Consider the following 22,472-nt stretch of genomic DNA (forward strand, 5'->3'; position numbering starts at 1 on the left):
GACAGGGTGGTGGGGATGACCTATAAGCTGTGGTCACCACCCACAGGTTGACCAGTCATTTTTGAGGCTTTTGTATGCATCCTGCTGGACTTGTGAAAAGGGCTTTGCATGGATGTAACTCAGCTTTGGATTTTGATAGGAGTTGCTCAAAAACAAGGAATAGGTAGTGAGACATTTGGAGGGGTTGGAAGAGCTGGAGTTTCGTGATACTGGTATCACGATAGAGTGGAGGTCTGGCTCTACACTAGAAACTTGACAGGCATGTGGACTCTCTTTTGTATGGTTTTTTACTAGTAGTAATCCTTGGTTGTAGCACTTTTATCGCCATCAAACTTCAGTATCTGGCCTGGAAAAGTACCATGAATTGTACTGATGAATGATCATTTTTGCTGTAGAGAGATCTCAGCAGAGATAAAGGTTTGGCACATAACTTGTCTAGCATTAAACCTGTTTGAAACAAGGTCCACATGTGTAAGAATTGTGTGCTGAAGAGCTAAGATCTTCAAGTGGTGCTCGTTTATAATGCAGCTCTCTGGGTTTCTGCAAGTGGTGTGTGACATCAAAAAATATTGTATCTTGCAAGCAAGCAGTCATAGCTTAAAAAGAAGCTAGTTCTTCCTGATAGTGGTGTCTCAAGCTGTGTTAGTCAACATGTGGGCACTGTAATTTTGGGTTTCTGCAAAAGCAATCACCTCATTACCTTAAAAATAACCCACAAACCAAAACCAAACAAACCCACTTTGGAGGTGTTTACATCAAGCCAGTGGGTTACTACAATCCAGCTGTAAGAACAATGACAGTGCAGGATACTTGTGCCCTTAAAATGGTGATGCAGTAAGATGCAGTTGCCTAGAGAAGTTGTGGCAGTGCTCAAGGCCAGGCTGGATGGAGCTTTGAGCAACTTGGACTAGTGGAACGTGTCTCTGTATTTATGACTGAATTTTGTGGTTTGAAAGCTCTTAATTTAGTGACATTGCAAGAACTGAATTTTATATTTTTGATGTTTTTACATCTTCTTAAACTTAGTTGGTCACTATCACTTGTGTTTTGATAATATAAAGAAAGAAGTGAATAGGTTTGTCATTGCATGTGGGGAATATTCACTGAAGGATACTGGGTTGAGTTTAAAGAGCTGAAAACAGTTGGTTTTGAAGGTTCACTGAAAAAACAAACACACACACAGAAGACCAGTTTACCCTTGACATTGTACTTGTTCAAGGAGTCAAATCCAAATAGAGTTAGGAGACTGACCAGGTATATGGCATCTTAGTGATCATAATTTCTGACTGTCAGACTGCAAGGACTGGATTACTCAGCCTCCTGTATTTTTCAGACCATTAAACTGTAGTGTGTTTCTCATTTAAACATAACATTCATTTGTGCATTCATTTGACTGTTACAGAAGTAATTAGAAGGTGTGAAAAGACAATAAATCCAGGTGTGCCTTCTCTGTTGGGCTTTAGCCACAGGATGGGAGAGTGAGGGTTGAGTGTTTCTGAAAGTGTGTGCTTCCAGTTTGTAGATGATGGAGACATCTGGGTGTCTGAACAAAGCAGCTGAGCTTTGCATTTCTTTTGCAGATAAATGGAAGATTTAAGATTTTTAAGTAGCAAAATTTTAATTCGCAAACTAATCTATGCAAGAGTAATTTGTGATTTGATAGGCTGAAGTGAGGATACTTGTTGAGAGAAATATATGGAGCACCAGTTTTATCTTGAAAGGCATGTTTTATGCTTAGGTACCTGAAGTAACCTGCTTCAGTGACTTCTAATGGTTGTAATGCCCCAGTTGAGATAATTGATGGTTTATTAAACCTGACTTCCTTCCCTGATCCAGGTTGCCTTGTGCTGACCTGAAGTTTACTCCTATTTACAAAATGCCTTTGCAGGCTCAGTGTAGGTAGATAAGCTTGTGCCCCCCCAAGACAAGCAGGGGACTGGCAGATGTCATTTCCTTTGTCTCTGTTGCACCTCAGTTTTGTGCATTTCTGGGGAATCGCCTTTGTTGGCAGAATTTTCCAGTGATTTATCTCATGTTCTATCTGTTTTCCTTGGGTCATCCTCAACTCAATGGTGAAGAGGGAAAGCTATGTAGTATGGGTTTTTTTATTAGTGAGGCATGTTGGTATTTATCAGCTTTTCTCGTGTTGCATCTTCTGAAAAACAGCCCCCACCAAATAATCCTGATTATATTGTCGTTTCAGAAACCTTTCAGTTCATTGAGAATTATTTAACGTAGTCACCTTTTTTGCAGATGATGACTTTGATCAGTTTGATAAGCCTGGTGCAGAAAGGTCTTGGAGAAGAAGAGCTGGAGATGATGACTGGGACAGGTGGGTAGAATACTTTCACACTCAGTTTCTGTGTGATGAGTTGCACTGCTGTTTTCCCGTTCTGTCATTTTGTATTCTATCATTGAGAGCAGCACACATTTAGAAACCGATGAAGATGTTGGTGGTTATGCATGTCAGCTGATGCTAGATTGCGCCAAACATATACTTGCCTTGAGGAATATAAGAGCACTATGAAGAGATACCATTTAAAATCAGATAAATACAAAGTATTTGTGGTGTGTAATTAACTTTGCAGTTACTGTTTTGGTTTTCCTTTTAAATATTTAATATATCCCAGTGGTTTAAGTAGTTAGATTTTTTGCTAGTACTTGAATTTGTCCAATTTTTTAAATTTTTAATGAGATGTTTAAATTCTTATCCTCGAAGTCCTTCTTCAGTTTTATATTTGGGAAGAGTAATGGAACTTGGGTATGGGCTTCTATTGAAAAATATGACTGCTGTAAAGATTTAAAGTATGCATGAACTTAGTTATTTGGGGGAGAATAAGAACATGTTCTTTTATGTGAAGGCACTCTAACTGGGAGGACTTAAGTCAAGCTACTGAGCTGCTGGCTAGACTTAATTGTGGTGGAAAACATTTCACTTTTGTGGTTGGTTGGTATTTTGTTTTTTGGTTTTTGTTTTGTTTTTTTTTGTCCTTTTTTTTGTAATTAGCATTTCTTTTTAGTAAAAGAAACCTTGCCAGTGGTTTTCACTGTAAAAAGGAAAAAAATCCCAAACATTTAAATAGAGTTTTGTCTTTTCTAATAATAATTCATGTGGTTAGAGTAAAAAAAAAATACTGTAAGTAGTTTTCCACCGAGCTGAACCCTTGGATTGAATCAGGTGTTATTGTCATTCCAGAGGAATTAGTTTCCTCTTCTGTGCTTTTCTGCCAGGTTAAGTGGGTAGTTTTCATTGCTCTAGGAGATGAGTAAGAGGGAATAAGAGATTTGGACAATAGCTTCAGTGTGCAGGGTGTTCTGCTGTACACTGGTAAGGGGTGTCCTCTTTTAAGACAGCACAGCTGTTTGAGGGCTGGCTGCTTGTCGTGGGCTCAGCAGTAGCAGTCATTTTTTTTCTCCTTAGTAGCTGGTGCAGTGCTGTGTTTTTGACTTTTGGCCTGAGAACAGCGCTGATAGCACCTGTGTTTTTAGTTACTGCTCAAATGTTTAGACTGACCAAGGACTTTGTGAGCCTCGTGCTCTGGCAGGGAGGAGAGGAGGCTGGGAGGAAGCAGAGACAGGGCACCTGACCCAGACTAGCCAAAGAGGTATCCCATACCACAGCACGTCATGCCCGGGATGTAACTGAGAGTTACCCAGAAGGGCTAGTGCTCTGGGGGGGTTGGACTAGATATGGGTTGATGCTCAGTCAGGTGGGGTGGGACGAGTTTTTGGTCGGTGGGTGGTGAGGTGTTATATTCTCTTCTCTTGTTATTTCCTTTATCATTATTATTATTGGTGGTAGCAGTAGTGACTTGTGTTACACCTTAGTTACTGAACTGTTTTTATCTCAACCTGTGTGAGCTACATTCCTTTGATTCTCCTCCCCTGACTCTCTAGGAGTTGGGGGAGGAAGGGGGGGAGTGAGTGAACGAGCTGAGTGGCTGGGTTTAAACCATGACACTGCTGAAGTGCAAGGGACAGATCCAGTTTGAGAGTGTAATTAAAATAACTTTTTCAGGTTGAGTCATTGTACTGTGCTTCCTCCCAGCCCCAGCTCTGGGTATTCAGAACTCCTGTAGTCAGTATTACAAGCAAAATGTATCAGAATATTTTCTGAACTTTTTGCCTTCACTAACCTGATCGTATGAACAGATGGGATTTTAGATTCTGGCTGGCCACATCTGTGTTTAGCTGTCCTACTCTTACCACTTCAGAAAGTCTGGAGAGTCAAACAATTGCTGTATTGCAAGCTGTAATCTTATTGCCAGTGGTAAAAATTTTAAGGTGCAGTGCTGGAAATCCAGAAAGTCATCTTGCTGGTAATTTCAGAAAATGTTGTGGGGGTTTTTATGGGTTTTGTTTGTTTTTCCAGCTTTACCTAATAGAACATTATTTGCCTGTGCTCAATTTTTTAAATATATTAATTATTTTTAGATGGAGCTGTCTTTGGGAATGTTAAGTTATGTGGTTGTCTGGGCAGTTAGTAATGCTGTACATGGATATATTGTTGCCTACTGTAATTGCTTGAATTTTTTAACTACTGGCTTAATTCAGTATAGGACACAGTTTCTTGAAGATGGTAAAAAGCTGAATGAACACCCTTTTTTTTTTTTAAATCCCTCATGCTTTGTTTTGCATCCTAAATAATTTATTTTGTGCAGAATGGTGAAGGGGTTAATTCTGTTAGTCATATATCTTGATCAACCATCAACTCTTACAGTGCTGCTACTTAGCTGAGTCCTATCTTCAAGATGTGTAAATAATTTTGAATTTCCAAATCTCTTTCCTTTCCCAAACACATGCCCCTGTGATCTGGGAATACAAATGTGACATTGTTCTTGGAGAGTTTTTCCCATTACATTTTTTTTTTACGAGTTCTTTTCCTGAAACACTTGTGTTCTTGCTACTGCTCATGTTTAATGAGGCATGCTCATGAAATTGAAGGCCAAAAAGGGCCAGTCTGACGTCTTTATCACGGGCTGTTAATTTATATCTTTAGCTCTGTAAAGAGCCCAAAAATTTGGTTTGGGAAAAAGATGCAGTTCTGGTGTTATCCTGTGAGATGACAGGGCTGATTTAGTGGTTGATTTTTGCTGAAACTCGCTTGTTCTGACCCTTCTCTGAGTTTGTTAGTTTCTCTATACTGGCAGAAAACTTTCCACATTTGTTGTCTTTTTTTTCCTGTTACTTTCTCTTCCACATTTAGTAAGCTGAATTTATTCAGTGAGGGGAATGTTGAGTATTGAAGGTTCAGGAAGGGGAGGAAATAGATCAGTCTTCTGTGAGAGCGGTGAGAACTTTTAGATTATTTGAACACTGATTTCCTAGAATTGTGGTTTTTGGAAAGACCTTTGCGTCTTGGTGGTAGAGAGGGTAAGTTGCCTACTTTATGTGGCGTTGTGTGGTATCAGATTGCAACCATTCATGTCTGTTTTTCTCAGCTAGCCTAAGATATTTTAGTATCTTTATGAATCTTCTTTTCTTTTTTTGAAAATAGTCAGATGTGGTAACTCTGATCCTTCTTGTTTCTGATAGATAACTTGAGATTTGGATAGCTTAAAAGAAGCTTGAAATAGGTCTGCTTTACTGTGTAGGCTTTTCACTGTTAGTTTATTAAAAAAGTTACCATGGTGATTTTTCTTCTAATTTATCAATGAAAAAATTGAGTGACAGTGAATATTATAATAGGTTTTGAGGGGCATTCTGTGAAAGACTTTTTTTTTTTTCTGTCATGAGCTTTACTTTATGTGCTAATGCTTACATAATTTAATCTTTCCCTTTTCCATTAATTTTTTATTTGAATTCCTTACCACCTGAGCTTGGTTTTCATAATTGAATGCTATTATAACACATGGTTGGATGAAGCCTTGGGTGATATGGTTTAGTGTGAGGTGTCCCTGCCCATGGCAGGGGGGTTGGAACTAGATGATCTTAAGGTCCTTTCCATCCCTAACTATTCTATGATTCTATGGTTTTGCTGTCTTTTAGAATCTCTCTAGTGAAGTCTTGTTAGAAAACTGTCAGTGGTGGACCATAGTGCTGGGAAATATTTTGAAACCTTTTCGTGCATTCGTTAGATTACTGAAGAGATCAGTGACTTTTTTTGCAGCTTCAGTTTTGGTTCTAAAATTTTCAGCACCAATTTCTGTTATGTTTTCTGTCTGTGAAATAAAGACCTTAAATTCTGATGTTCTGGCTCTTTGGAATGTATGATATGTTTTATGTCTCAATTTTTGTTTAATATTGCAGTGAACGCAAAGCAACTGGTATTTGTTAATGTTGAGTCATTCCTGAAACTGTTTGAGGTCAACTATGGACAAATACTGTGAACTCATGATAACATCCTATTTAGAGCAGATTTCGAATATAATCTTCTCCTGCATTATCTACATAGGAATCAGCTCTGAACAAGGTTTATCCAACTGCAAAAATTACTCTTGGCACTGATTTACATTTTGGGATTACCTTTCCATTTTCAAGTATTTCTTTTGTCATCCTAAGGAACTCTTCTACATTTTCCTGTTCTGTTTGTATAGCCTATTCTCACTTTTGGGTATTTAATTTTGATGTAGTATCTAAGGCATAGGGGTGTTGTTTGTTTTTTGAGGTGCTGGTAGAGTCTCCTTCTTGTATTATAGCTCATGTCAAATCATTGACATTTTAGTATTAAGACATATATGCCCTAACACAGGCATTTGTGAGTAGTGTTTATTACAGAAGAGGGAATCTCTTTACTCCTGTCACTAGGTAATTCTTTCCCTGAAGAAAGAATGAGATTAAGCAGCTGTCCTAAAGTTTAATTAATCTGGACTGTAGTTCTTTGTGTTGCATCCTGTTTATGGGACAGGTGCTATGTCATGGCAGAAGTTTTGTAAGCCAGGTATTTCTTTACTTCCTGAATTCTTAGCCACACTTACAAAGACGGTGAAACATGCATTTGATTTTGTTATTCTACAAATGTCTGTTTGACCTCACTCTCATTGTGAGGTGGAGGGAGTATTTATGAAAGATCTAGGCCTAAATGGTCTTCTAGTGCTTCCTTGCTGAAGTGTAGTTGGGCACTGAGTCTTGCCCTCAGGACACTGCTGTCACTTATTTCCTGAGGAGGTGGGTAACAGCAATGTGTAGACTATGACCCCATGATCTTGAAGTGAAGGATCTAGAGTAGGGACCTCGCTAAATGTGCTTTAAATGCTTAACGCTTTCTCTAGGTTTGTGCTGTGTTATAGTTTGGGGGACATGGAAAGGAGAGCATATGAAAATAACTGCGCAACAATGGTTTTAAGATGTACGGTCTATTATTTAATTTAAAATATGCTTCTTTTTCTACTTCTTAAATGCTTTGGAAAAGGAAAGCTTTGTGCAGACTCAGCATCAATTTTTCTGAAGTTATTTTTTAAGTTGTATACCCTATATGGTGTTTGGCTCTGTTTTCTGAGGTTCAGCTTCTGAAATTTGTTAATGTTTTCCAGTGAACTTGATGATGACTTGCTTGGAGAGGATTTGCTAACTGGCAAAAAGGTAAGAAAGAGATGTGCATTGAAGTGAAGTGTTACAGATACTAAAATACTAATGTTACTCAATTTGACAACTTCAGTTGTTTGATATGGCCTCTTATGTGTCTTATGATCACCTCCCTCAAGCTTGACATCCACAGGTACCTGAGGTCTGCCCTGTAGTCAGATCTGCATCCAGAGCTCTGTTTGCTTTTGTGAAGTACCTCCAAGTGTGGCTTTTTAAAATACAGGTTTTAGAAAACCTTTTTTTCTGAGATAATATTTCTTCTTGTAACACACTTTAAAAAGGAGATGGTTTTCAAAATTGGTTCATACTGACTTAATTAAAAACACAAACCCCCAAAATTAAAGAAACGCCAAATGAATTAAAAACCCAAAACCCCAAACCCAACCAAACTCCCACCCCTCCAAAAACCACCAGAACAACCAAATCAAACCTCTCCTCCCTCCAGTTATGCCTCCTGAGTACAGATTAGCATTCTAGACAATTTGCTTCAACTGCCAGTTTCCTGACTATTAAAAGTTACTTATCGAAGTAGCAGTGGTATTTACCAGAGAGTAATAAAAAAGCAGTCATGTCTGTTAAAGATCCACTTAGTGTACGCAGTACACTACTACTTTGTCTGACAAGTAGGTAGAGATTTCCTCTTTTACAGTCAGGGAAGAATATGGAGCAGCTAGCACTGGAGAACATAAATGAACCTTTCATGTCTGCTACAGACTCCTCACTCAGGCACCTGTTTCCAAAATGGAACTCTCTGAAAGGACCTGCATGTTTGGATTTGCCAGATACTTGCAGAAGACACGACTTCTGTTTGGGAAATCAGAACTGGCTAGTCAGCTCTTTTTCCACTTTATTTGCTAAATAAATTAATCTAGAAAGTAATTTTCAGAGTTTTAGTTGGAGATGAATGGGTTTGTGAATAAACCCAGATCTAGTAAAAGTTGAGTTTTAATTGATGTTGTTTTTTACAATCACACTTTGAATGTTTCAAATTCAAAATAATTCAAATTATTTTGCAAGAAATCCCTATTAAAGATATGAATTTCCTTTGCCTCATGTACTGGTTTAAAAAATGAAAATTCCAGGAGGATTGGGGTTGCACGTGTGCATCACACAGTTATCAAAAACATAAGCAGTTAATATTGCATATGTGTTCGTAGTTGAAATGTGAATTGATAAAGCTACTTATTTCTGTTAAAATGGTGTAAATATTAATACTAGATTTCTCTCTTATTATCTGTTCTTGTGTTTTTTCTATACTTGGTTTCAGTTTGCCATGTTACAGGGCTCTAAGCAGTGACTCATATGATGGTGTAATAATAGATTTCTCAAGAAATTTTTCCTGAGCTATTTAGGCTAACCTTGCTTCTAAATTCCATTCCAGTACTTTTAGATAAATCTACTCTTATACAGCCTTTCCTCCCCTACTAATTTAGAGATGGAAATAATGTTGCTTAGCAAAGCTGCAGTTACTTTCTCCTAGTGGGTAATTACTAAAAAATAATAAAAAGTGAAACAACTGACAGTACAATAGACAAAAGTATTTCTGCTCTCTAGAAACTGCAGGAACATAGTAGATTTTCCTGTCTGATGCATCAAGGTCACAAGGCAGCATACTAAAGATAACCTTTCTTTCTTCCTGTCATTTCTTAAGTGATTTGTCATCTTTGGCTGTATTTCGGAATGCATCAATGATAAATGTTGATATCTAGGCAGATCTGAGTTTTGTAAATTCCCATAAGACTGCCAATATTTATTTTCATATTTGTTTTATGTTGTCATATTCTTATCATCAGATTAGGTAATTATGATATGGTTTTAGTCTGGTTTGTGTTCTTTACAAAAAAATACCTAAGTGTTCAGAAATGTCAATAATTTTGGTACCTAATTAGTTGAAAGTTTATATCCTTTGATGTTCATGATTGACTTTTTCTGAAACCTAGAATCAGTCAGACTTGTCAGATGAAGAGCTGAATGATGATCTTCTGCAAAGTGACAATGAAGAGGAACAAGAATTTCGGTATCTCTTTTCTAAATTTTGTATTTTGGATAACTCAGAGTTGTTAATGACCACTACTATTGACAGCTGGTAACTACTAAACTGAAGTTATTGGTATATAGTTAAAATAGCTTTTTTTTAGTGAGCTGCTTGATGATGTACATTTGTATGTCTTCAGTAGCATTGTTAACTTTTCAGTAAAATATTTTTATTTGAATCTATAAAACTTTATAAAAAATGCTTATAAAGAAGAAACTGTCATCTGTGCATTTAGAATTTATAACTACATACAGAGCTCTTGTTCTTATTGTTGTAAGCTTTTTCCTCCTGTAAAGTCCTTTTCTGCCATCTTAATATTAAAAATAGATCTTGCCTCCTAAGATCCTGAGGAGGGGAGCTTTATAGTTTGTAAGGCTTGATTTATAACTTAAATTTTATGTACAACTACACAGCAGAAGATTTTGTACAGTTTATAGGCTTAAGCAGGTACTTCCATGGGAGTTTTCTGAGGATCCTACCCTGTGAATAGTCTGTGATGATGCAGCTCCACAACTGAATTGTAGGCATTACAAGTCAAAATCAGTGTCTAGATGTTTTTACTTTCTGTGTTGGACTGAAGGGGAAGAAAGATGCTTGTGATGCAGAAGTAATGCAGCACTGCTTTTAATAACCTGTGTGTTCTGTTAGCTTTTTGTTTACTCGTTCTATGAATATATTTATATATTTCTGCGATCTTTCTGTACTTGGCTAGAATAGGATAAGGATATTCCTATCCCTGTGTTGGATTGATGAGGATATGTTGAAATACCTCAGATAATTTTCCATTACCTGTTTTCTTCTCTGCATGAGTGAGGGTTGGACAGTTCCCTTCAAAATTGAGATTCCCAGTTAAAATCCTTGCTGCTGCTTCTCTGGATTTCCTCCTTGTGAGCCTTGGGCAGCTGGGATGGCTATGTGACTGCATGAGTCAGTGAGAAAGTACCTGAAGTGTGATAATGTTTATCAGTGGAAGCATGTTCTTGTAGACAAGTCTTGCATTTTTAGCAGTTTTATTGCCAGAGAGTAAGCTTTGCTCCACTCCTTTCCCTTCTACCCTCTATTTGCATTGAAACTCATTTATGCCTCTATAGTTGGGAGGATAATGATAATCCTGGATAATGTCTTGATTTTGGCGTTACATTTTCTCCGTGTTATAGATGCATATAGTTCAAAGCTGCCTAGATCTTGCTCCCCTAAACACAGGAAAATAGTGAATAAGAACGTAATTTAAAAACAAAACCAGAAAACTGGGTTTCCTTGTATGCAGAGCTCTCAAATCAAGAAGAGCTTTTCCCCCTGCTTTTCTAGCTAATCTGCTATGTACTGATGGCACTAGTTACTGTGAATGGTAAATTCTGAGTTCTACTTTTTCTCCAGATGATAAACTTGCCACTGTTTGTATTGATTTTATTTTTTACATTACAAACTTAGGATAAGTCTTAGGCATTTAAATGGCAATTCTTGACTGTATGTATTTTACGTTATTTTTTGTAGAACACAAAATCTGTCATAAAAATGGGAGCTTGAATTCAAGAGAATCAACAAGGAACAATAATACATTTAATAAAAAAATCACTAGTGTGTTCTGAAAGACTGGGATAACAGATGCAGTTATAATAATTCTATGTATTTTTTGTTAGTCTTGGAGTTAAAATTGAATCCAGTTAGCTTTGGTTACCAAGCAGGACTTTTGCCAGTTTGACCTGCATCTGGTTGTTTTGATTCCTCTGGTCAAATAGCCTGCAGCTGGTGATAAGCTGCATACCGTATGCATTATAAGAATATGGCATGGAGTCAAATAGCATATGAGGTATAATTTTGCCCACCAACTTGGAGAATTTGTATTTGTTGGCTTTGTTTTGCTAAATCTGTGTGAGTAGTTGACTGTTACGCTTCAACCTCTGAATTTTTCCCCCCTTATACCATAGTTCTCAAAGTGTCACAGTTAGCCTCAATGCTACATCTGGCATACTTACATCATATGATCTCTCTGAGACCATCAACGATCCATCACTAGAACATGAATCCGAGTATGACCAAGGGGAAGATGAAATTGGTTATGACAAATCTGAAGCATCTGACGTATATGCTTCAGAGTATGCAGAGGAAGGACATTATGAAGGCAATGATCCTGAACTGACTGAAGACCAAATAGAATATGGGGAAGAGCCTGGAGAAGAAGATGAAGTGCTAGACCTTGAAATCAATGAACCCCTAGATGAATTTCCAGTGAGTTTTTCTATTGTATCTTCAAAGATAACATTGGTTCGTGTGCATAGGATTTTAGACTGATTTGAAATCTGTTTACCTCCCTAGGGAGGAGGGGGAAATTAGACCTATTATCACTGTCTGCCAGTTTCTTTATCTAGCCTGTGACAAAGTTTGTGTTGACAGCTTGTTTGGCAGTAGGTAATGCTCCTTTGTCATGCTGGAAGGCAGTTTCGAATCATGACCTTGAGGATTGTATCCTTAAGGAAGAAAACAGCTTTGTGTGGTGCAGATACACTGCCAATTGTTAGAAGTACTTAATGCAAAAGCTTTTATCCAGGCTTTAGACAAGATCTGATAAAGTCCTTCGAAGGTGAAAAGATTATTGACCTGTTAAAGACATCTTTAAGGTGCTAATATCCCAAAGTGATTGATGTCCTGCTGGGTTCATCCTTTTTGTAACTGAGAACTGTCTAAACCTGAATAAAGAGATTGGAGGTTAGTTCAGAAAATGTCACCTGCATAATTCAATATAATTTAAACAGTGTATTAGAGAACATGCACTGGCTTTAATTGCTAGTGAAATTATTTAATCTTAATTAAAACTGTACATGATCAGTGAGGTGTTTTCAGTTACAAGCAAACATAAAAGGTTTTGCTCTCATATGTAAGCATGTGTAGAATGTTTTAAAAGTGTTTATCTTTTTCATGGCATAACATCTGAGATTAATGTGTATGTGCTATTGATGCATGTTTCCTTTGGTAAGAAAGTATTGCAGTGCTGGCTTCACGATTTTATAAGAAACAGGAATAAAATACAGAAGTAGATGGGGCAAACAGTAGTAAATGGGATATTTGACACTGAAATCTGAATGAAAATTATTATAGTTACGTTTTTTGATAATTATACCTTATATGATATATCACTTATAATTGACAATTGTGATAGATACAATACTTCCAGTTCTGAAATCAGTAACAGTGCCTACAGATGCCATCTGTTAATGGGTTTATGATTCTGTAAAGTTGGTGTCTGTCTTTTCATTTGTGTGTTACTGCCTTAGGATGAAGATTACATGCAGTCATATAATGAGCAAGGAATGGAAGAACAAGAATATACAGCTGATGAGGAGCTGGAAGAATCCCATGCAATGGCAAATGAATCAGAAGTATGTTGTGTATTTAATGGATACTTAAAATAATAGTTGTTTCAGTTTTTGAATTGGTAGAATTGTCCATATTGCTGGGTAAGAACTGATGCAATGTTGCTGATGTTATTGGTGATATTACTCTTTATATAAGATGAATTGCAGTAGAATCTGTATTATCAGATACACCAGATCCCATCTCTCTTTTGGCATCAAATTCGTATGGGAGAGCTCAGAATGTCCATATCTAATTGTAGTTTCAACATCAGAAACTTCAGGGGCCCTTTTGCCAGGACAGTGATAGTAATACTGCATACAGTCTGTTAAACTGGTAATAGCTGTGGTGCCTTGCTTTCCAGGTGGTTAATTTGCTGTTCTTGGGAGTGTAGATACAGTTCTTGGGTATGCTGTTTTGAGGAGAGTGCAAGTGTGGAAGGTTCCATGTTACAAAGGCATAATTTGTTGTTTTGAAAGATGTGTTGGGATTGAAATTTCTGTGAAGTTTTATCTTTATTGTTTGATTAGGGAAAGGATGAGTTCCTTCATTTGTAAGAGCAAAGCTTATTCCAAAACCTACCAGCTATATGCTAACTAGTTATAGCCTGGGTGAGTAGTATACATGTTAGTAATTTGCCACGAGTGTTTGGTGTGGGATTTATTTCCTTTCCCCACCAGGAATCTGCTTTAATATTACTTTTTTTTTTTGCAGTTCTTAATTAAATAGGATTGAATGGATTACCTGCTGCGAAGTGTAGTCAGAGTGTGTTCCCTCTTTGGAGCTTTAACTCATCAGAAAATTAATTCCTCAAAGACACAGCAGTGTTTTATTCTATGAAAATGGGTGTGCTGTGATACTCTAGTTGTATCAAACTTGCTATAATAAAGTAACATTCTTTGGTAGGTAGAGAGATGCATTGAAAGGGGCTACCTGCATTTTTTAATCTTTGCTGTTTCAAGCATGACAACTTACATCAAGTATAACCTTAATGTAGTTAATTTCCTACTTTCTAAGTATTAAATCTACCCTTCCAAATAACTTTGAAGCACTTTTTATTCATTCACTGCACTACGTACACTTTCCTTCTGGTGTTTTAAAAGCAGACTGATGCATTTGTGCTAACTGCAGCCACAGTTTGTATGAGACAGTGAATGCACTGCACATTGTATAAAGTTTTTCTAAATACATCGTTGGGTTTCACTGCCAGACTTACTGCTTTAAAAAAGCACAGCTTTATGTTCAGAGTGTGAGCTAAAGAGAATTTGTAATGATCATGTCTTTGACCAATTCAGAATGAAATTCCTTTATTTCAAAAATTAATAGTAAAGCAAGTTTTTAATTGATTTTAACAGAGCTTCTAGAGAGTTTGTTAATCATATAACATGTACGTTTTGGCCACGTCCTTATTCAGTTATTCTACATTCTACCTTTATTCTGGTAGCTTGCAGATTGCCACAGGTTTCTTGTTTCCAAAATGCCATCTTTTTATTCTTTTATTATTTCCTATGTAGTTTACTTATATTTGGCAGGAAGCTCACAATTACACTTCAAATGAGAACACCACCAAGAGAAGAAAACCTTTGAGGAGCATGCACTTTTGTGTATTACATGGTTAGATGCATGCCTCCAGCTCTGAGGAGTTTTGTTCTTTATTCGAGTATTGTATAACAGCACTCCTCCTTAAATCTCGTAACATTTGCTGTTTGTAAATGAGGGCAATTGTTCACATTCTTCTGTAGAAAATGCAACACAAGAATTGGACCTGGAATAGATGTGGTACAAATAAATGGCATTATTATTTCTTGATCTAAATTTGACATCTGAATAACTGAGAGCAAGCTGGTAGAGTGTTTGGTAGTGTTGTATTTTAAGCATATTCCTCATTAAACCCAAATAAACTCTCTTACTATGTTGCATGAAGGAAATCTGTAAAACAAGAAAAGCTGGCTAGCTGGGGAATTGGAGCATGGCAGGGGCAACTGGTGAACAAGAAAGGTGAGACACCTGTTGAGTGACACTCAGGTGGGAGGAAGAGGGAGGAGAAGTTTGTGTCCTTCACCAGGTCAGGTTCAAGGCATGCTTTTTCACTTGATATTTGATTTGAAATAGTGCTTAGAACTTGGATTTTGAATAATAACACTCTTTGTGGAGCTTGAAAAATGTAGCAATGCTTCAGGAAACATTTTTTGCCTTCATAAGATACAAAAGAAAACCCAATACCCAGAAGTTTCAGCAGCAAAGAAGTGTGGTAAAACCATCAGTTATGTGAGTTACCATGTCCTAAATATTTTTTGAGGAATAGTGTCAGTAATTTTCTGCAAGACATTTATAAAAATATACATTATGAAACTAGAATTCATAATTTCTGTTTTATATTGGAACCAATCTCCTGTGAAGTCTGTGACAGCATGTTTTTCATTGCATAAATTTAAATCATGTCTTTGGTTATGGTGATAAGAAATAATGAGGACTTAAAGCAAGAAAACATTCCATAAAGAAATGCTTTGTACTGCTTTTCTTTTGCTAGAATACAGACTTGGGGGGGAAAGGGCTGATTTACCTGTCTGTTGAATTGTTCCATCTGTGTTAAGCCAAAACTTACGCATTTTAGTTCTTTTGCTCAAATTTGAAGACACTACCTATAAGCCTGGAAGAAAATGATGAAAAGAACGCAAGCAGAAACAACCAAGCTTTAAACATTTAGAAGATCTTAGGTTTGGTTTTTGATTCCTGTTTTTCATCTGTGAATGGAGGTGCGCTTGGAATAGGGCAACATCCTCCTATCTGCTTAATTCTTGATCCCTTAGGATTGAGTGGTTGCTACTGCTTCAGTGTTAGCCTCTGGTAGAAACCTCCACTGCTTATTCACTAGCTTGTTAATAAAAGTTCTTTGTTTCACCTTTGTAATGTTTCCTGTGGAAGGAATCTGGTTTAGCCTTTACAATACTTACCTGTTTTGTACATCTTGGCTATCTCTGACCCAGAGCTCTCCAGAACACTTTACAATCCCATGTTTAGGAGGATCGTGTGCCAAGATCAACTATTATAATGCAGACTAGTGTTTTCTCCTGCTTTTCTTGGGTTGTGTCTGTTATCAGTCCTGTAACTGCCTGGTAGGCTGTTTGGAGCAGGAATACTGACTGTCCATAGCAGATCGTAAACCAGTGTGGGGAGTTCTGGTCTGTGGCTGGAATTTATGCCATAATTATTTAATGAGGGTGGGAGAAAACTTGTGATTGAAGAAAGGTCCTTATTTTTCATTGTAAGGAAGAGTCAGCAAAGCTCTTTGATGGCTTTGTGCAAGGTGTCATAATGGGGAATGTTAAGCTCCCTTAGGGGAGAATTGCTAAGAAGCCTTGGCTGGCTAGTCCAGTCAAGTGACCTCAAGTGGCTCTTGAGGGACTGTTTATGTATATGAAGAGATATTCACGATTAGCAAGTATTAAATAGAATCCTGTAAGTACAAGTATGTATTAGTTCTGTGTCTGCACTTGTGTATTTTCCTATATAAATTTCTTCTGAAACACAGGATCCATTCATACAATGTAGTCTTGAAAAAAGATCCTGTTAGTCTGCAAGTTAGAAAAGATGATCTAAGTCTTGCATGCTACAACTATTGAACAAATTGCGGGGGAAGGGTGTATGCCCCTACACAGTTCAGATAACCTTTCCTGGAGCTTATATGTGGAGAACATATGGTTGGCTGTCAGACATACTTGTGTCTCCATCGCAACTAATATAAATCCCTCAATAATACGTGTAATCAGACTTGGACATGGGTCAGCTAGCATTCCCGAGCACTGCCTTTCCTTGGGTGCCTGCTTTTTCATTAGCTCCTTTGATTTTTTTGTCTTTGATATTTAACGCTTGTACAGCTGTTGTTTGTTAATAGGTGGCATGAACATTGTACTGATGAATAAAGTAAGTTAGACCCAGAAGAGTACAGAATTAGTAGAAATAGTGAAGAAGAGAATAATGCTGCTCTAGAAAAGTTTGACAAGTGTTTATTATTGTTGCATAGGAAAGTAGTTGTCTTGTAGTCTGTTACAACTTAGGTGAGTTTTTTTTAGAATGGATATATTATTTTTTTTTTCAGAATGAATAATTACCCAAAAGCAACATTTTCCACAGGTGTTTTCTTGTAGCATTTCATTACAGTGTTGTAAAATTTTTCAGGACAATGCAGAATGCATTAACCTTTCTAGTATTGATTCTGCAATCTGAACCACATACAGAGCTTTGCATGAGCCACTATAGAGTTTTACATAAGTAAGTTTAGCACTCACGGATGAGGTTACATGGTTGAGATCAGTCTTTGTATAAAAACTGAATTCCAGCGTAGCTTTTATGAGGCATGGCCATAGAGAGTGGATGTGTTTGGGGCTTATGCTCTAAAGTAAAGCAGGAGGCTCAGTGTAGTGAGAGAGCATATCTCACAAATCCTGCAAGTTTTTAAAGGCAAGCATTGAGACAGTAAAATTATGGGGTTTATGATAGCTGAAAACATAGATTTGATAGAGGTATTGCTGAACCTTTCTCTTTTGGGAGTCCCTCTTTTGAAAGTAAAATGATAACCCTGTCTTTTCCCTTTGCTTTTGTTTGTTTTTGTTAAAACCACCTTAGCATCTCTTTCCTTGCTAACATCCCTCCTGTGTTCCATGAGACACAACTGCCTGTTCTCAGAGGTGCTTTGATTATACATGGATATGTTAATCAGACCAGTTGTGCTCAATTTGGGTTTGCTTTTGAGGTTTGGATTTCTTTCAGTCTGGAAGGTTTGTTGTTTTGTTTTGTTTTTTTTTTTCTTTTTTTTTCTGCTATCCTGTCTGTTGTTTTTAGCTTCATTCTTTGATAAATTTATTATGTAAAAGTAAATATGTTTTAAAAATATAATCCTTAAAACTTTTTGTGTAAACTCTTAGGCTTATAAATTCTCTTAGGTACATCTTAAAGCAGTTTTGTGAGGTTAGTAGTAGTGTTTGCCTGGCATGGAGAAAACACATTTTGAGATATGGAGATGATAAAATGAGAATAACTTTGGCTCAGTAGCCCATTAAAGCCCAGCAACTAACATACACATATCATTTATTCAACAGACCAAAGTAAGAGTACCTTTGAGCTGGAGTTCATGTGGTGTGCTGTCTTTTAATGTAGAAGCTGTCTTGCAGATCCATCCTGTCTTGGATCTTGCTTCCTATGTTTCTTTCTGATTTTGGATGAAGTTGGGCTCCTGGATAGGAAATTTACGATCTCACCATTTTGCCATTAATTCTTTTTCTTGATTTTTGACAGTATCTGTCCACCTAACTGGCATACTTGCTGTGCCTTTTTATATGAATTACTGTACCAGTCTGATTTACTAAAAGATTAAACAATTTCCTGCATGTTATATTTCACCCAGGTTTTTTTTTAACTGTTCTCAAGCAACATGAAAGTTATGATGTATTTTTTAACTTTGCAAAGAATTAAAATGCATGTGCACGTTCTAAGAAATGAGCAAGTAGGCTTGTACAAGAAATGACTAAATACACAGTAACCAAATATTTTATGGAAAACTGTACTATATTAGAATGCTTCTAATTTTCAACTCTAGAAATCAAATATAACTTGTGTAACATCCTGAACATTAATTTTATCATGCCAGCACAGGAAAGTGAATTTGATTTTTTTTTTTTTAATTTATGTTAACTTGAAGGAAAGGGATCCATTTTCATGTGGTACATTGTTTCATCAAAATAATTGTTCTCTGTTAATAAAGTGAACTGGAAAGTAAATGAGGACAAGGGAGTAGCATTCCAATATACAAATATATTGTATTCATATTTTATCTAATGCTGTTCTCCATTCGCATCGTCAGTTGCTGAATTAAAACTGGGAATTTTTCAAGGAGTGTAAGAAGTAAAGACAAGTGCAGCTGTACCTACCTAGAGAAATAAAACTGAGATGTAAGGTTACCTGGAGTTTTTTATTGGTTGATTTTTTTTTTGTTTCCTAGGGTGTTTCTTTTGTTTGGTTGATTTTAACAACATGATACTGACAGTTGCTGACAAATGAAAAACAATGATTTAATGTTTGTATTACTTGAGTCTGGTAGTATCCCAGGTTTGTATCTTAGCCAATTCAGTGATAGTGTCTCTCTGTGCAAAAAGTAGATACTAATCAGTTAGTAGTCTAACTGGAGCTCCCATAGTCCCTTAAACATTGCAGAAAAATGTATTTTGTCAGTAGATTTTACTGTGTAATTTATTATACATTTTATATCTTTATAGAAAAAAAACCCAAAACAAACAAGCTCTTAAAGGTTAACTGAATATGAGAATAATGTACAATGCCAGCAAAATTTGTTCAAAAGGACCTTTAAAGAAGTCTTTGGGTTTTGACACTGATCACGACAAAGTGGATTTTTCAGGTTGCATATCATCTGTTTTGTGTTCCAGGCAGCTATTGCATCTCTGGAACTTCAAGAAGAAAGAAAAGAAGAATCTGATGAAGAGGAGGATGACGACGAAGAGTCTGGCCGACTACGTTTCAAAACTGAACGGAAAGAAGGAACGATAATTAGGCTCTCAGATGTGACAAGAGAAAGAAGAAACATTCCAGAAACTTTGGGTGAGATTTTGTGAAAATGGATTATTTTGAAGAGCTGTAATTAAAAGAAAGTAAAAGACATTTTTGCTAAAACTTTTGGGAAAAGATTAGAAGTATCTCCTTCTAACTTAGACTGGTGTATATCCAAGTTGTTGAAGTCATATAGTCTGTCATAGTGTATGTACTGTCTGTCTCCTTGGGAATGATATTTATGCATATCATGTTTTGAAAACCAGTGTGATACTTCATTGTGACTTTTGTGGTGTCTTTAAAAGCTTTTCTGTTTTCAAGCAGCAGCTATCTGATCTGCCTTTCACTATGCTTTGTGACAGAATACATTTTAAGGAATTCCTTTGGACTTATATCCATGGAAGTCTTTCAGTTGATAACACAAATCTTGTTACTTGTGTTCTGTGAAATACCTGCAGGTTTGCTGTTTTCCCCCAGGAATATCTGTGTGCTGTGAATCTCTCGTGTTCCTCCTTTTTTATTGGCCTAGAGGAATTGTAACATACTGGTGGGGAGTGTGTTATAAAAACTGCATAAACCCCTATTTTCTTAGTTCAGCTTTTCTGATATGGAACAATCAGTCTCTTACCACCTTGATTCTTAAGGTGGTGTCTAAAAGGATAGCTTTCCTTCGTGTTTGAATAGCGTAGCACAAGCGTATATGTGTGTTTCTAGGAACACTGCTCCATGTTGCTAATTAATTTGCCACTGCTAGTTCAAAAGAAACAATAGTTTTGGAACTTCCTTGCAGCTACTCTATTTTAGTTTATATATAAAATCACATTGGCTTATGGTTTAGAGAGTTAACTTCAAGACCCCTCGTGTGCCCTGGGTACTCGAGTATCTGATACTGGTGGTTTACCTACCTCAGTGGGGATAACTATGTTGCCTCTTTCTTTGTCTAACAGCTGTGGTAGTAATAACAAAAAGACAAAAGTGATATTAAGGAGGTAGGCAGAAATATAAGTTTTGCTTTCAGAAAGCTGTACAAATCTCATGGTTTTGCTATTGAACCAAAAGCTCAATTCAAACTGTGGAGAAAACGCCCTGATCTTTTGAAGTGAATCAAGGTATGCAAGAGAAGTGAACTGGTAATGAAGGTAAATTGTCAGATACTGTTGGCTAATTGTCAGATACAACTGGGAGAATATGTTTTGATGATACTTCAATGTCGTGGTTTAACCCCAGCTGGCAAGTAAGTACCACACAGCATAAACACGGTTTTGCCAGGCTGTAGGAATGAATTCTTCACACAGCATTGCTTTAAGTGGTGCCACACAGTGTGAGCTTGGAAGCTATGTGCTTCTGCTTTTGTTCCAGACAAATAAATGTTTTTGAGACAATAGGACATTTTGGAACTGCATTTACAGAACACCTAGGTTGCTGGAATTAATCCTTATGAAATTTTCCTCTTGCCTTTAAAGCCTTGCTTTGCAAAGGATGTTAGTTCGATGTTTTTTTGTTTTATTTTTTTTTCCCTTGCGTTGCATAACCTACTAATCCTTTGATTCAGTTACAATGAATTTGGGCTTTTACTGTGCCTGCAAAAATTGAGAAGCCTTAATTCTAACAAAGGTGTTGTGGCTAAGAGGACTTGTTCATGAACAGCAGGGAGTCAGCTGCAGAGGCTGAGCCAGGTTTTTGCAGTGGTGTTCATATAGGCCATGTCGTGCTGAGAGAGAGATGTCAGTGCGTGATTTTGAATCAGATCTTTCTCATCTGTTGTTTGTATTTAGCAAACAGCTTTTTGTACTTTAAATTTCAGGGGAAGTGTATTTAAGGTCCTTTATTCAGCACTGTTTTAATAAACAGGAATTGATCCTGATTAGAATAAGACTGAAGGGAATGCTCTAGAAGCACAGAGTAGTCTATATGGGGAAGGGATATTTTAGCTGAAGTGTATTCCAAATGTGTTTTCAGTCATAAGACCATAGTTCTACATGCCACATACAGACCATGTCATATTTATACAAAAGGTGCTAATGGCTTAACAAAACAGATTATTTTTAAAAACAAGAGTGCACTGGAATAGCTACATTTCTGCACATAATAGCGAAATAAATGGCAGTTACATATGTTTTCATGTATCTGCATTTACTTTATAGTTTAATGGAAGCACAAGACCAGCCAATGAGAAGAAAACCTGTAGTGGAGCTTGTCTGTTAAAGGGGCAATGATTTGAATTAGACTTATTTTTAAGTGTAATTTTAATTGATTTGGGATGTAGCTCTTGGATAATAAGGAAAAGATGATGCAGATGTGGCTGAATCTATAAACTAAAGAGCTCTTTTTGAAACTAATCTTTGGCAAAAAGGCAGTCTTGCTGTTGTGAAATGGTTTCTATTCATACTAGTGTTTCATGTTAATATTTTGATAGAGAGACCAGATAATTGACCATGTGGTGGAAAGTTAAACAGTGAAAAAAATACTTGTTTCCTTATAAATATCTGCTTGCTTTTGAGATTATAGATAAGTTTTACAAATGCTAGTGGTTGCAGAGCTGCATCTCCTTACTTTAAAATCTGAAGATAGTTGAGAAAACACTTAAAGAGGAATTAACATTTCAGTTGAAGTTACAAACGTAATTTCCATCCTGTCACATTTTGGTGACCTTTTGTGACAGCTTGTCTCTATTGGAGGAGTGCATTCTTACTTGCTGATTAAAGATGTCATTTGAAACCATTTTATTACCAGCGATAGTGAAATTAATCTTGACACTTAGAGACACTAGAAAAATAATTGCTGATTCACTGCATTAACTATGTGTATAAGAACCATACAGTCAAGATGAGGATAAATGTGTGGTGGTAAAAATATTTAAAAATAAGGAGTATTCTCTTTAATGTAGCTGAGTGCTTTCCTAAACCTTTATCCAAGATAATGTGTAAGCAGTAATTTGAAAAGTTTAAAGGAAAGGTACTGTAGGACAGCTGTGCAGTTGATTTCTAGGGATACTGAGTTT

The 22,472-nt window shown here is 36.7% G+C and overlaps 1 protein-coding gene across 4 annotated transcripts in view; it reads left to right on the top strand.

Annotated features, from left to right (window-relative positions):
• Positions 1-22,472, top strand: part of RBM33 (RNA binding motif protein 33) — a 102,890-nt gene that overhangs the window by 7,539 nt on the left and 72,879 nt on the right. For all 4 annotated transcript variants that reach the window (XM_034067776.1, XM_034067881.1, XM_034067826.1 and 1 more), the window contains exons 2-7: positions 2,254-2,332; positions 7,473-7,521; positions 9,465-9,541; positions 11,488-11,788; positions 12,832-12,936; positions 19,351-19,522. In XM_034067776.1, the coding sequence (XP_033923667.1) occupies positions 2,254-2,332; positions 7,473-7,521; positions 9,465-9,541; positions 11,488-11,788; positions 12,832-12,936; positions 19,351-19,522 (783 nt within the window). The remainder of the gene's footprint in view (positions 1-2,253; positions 2,333-7,472; positions 7,522-9,464; positions 9,542-11,487; positions 11,789-12,831; positions 12,937-19,350; positions 19,523-22,472) is intronic.

The sequence above is a fragment of the Melopsittacus undulatus genome, chromosome 1, assembly GCF_012275295.1.
Source record: "Melopsittacus undulatus isolate bMelUnd1 chromosome 1, bMelUnd1.mat.Z, whole genome shotgun sequence".
In the NCBI taxonomy this organism is placed as follows: Eukaryota; Metazoa; Chordata; class Aves; order Psittaciformes; family Psittaculidae; genus Melopsittacus; species Melopsittacus undulatus.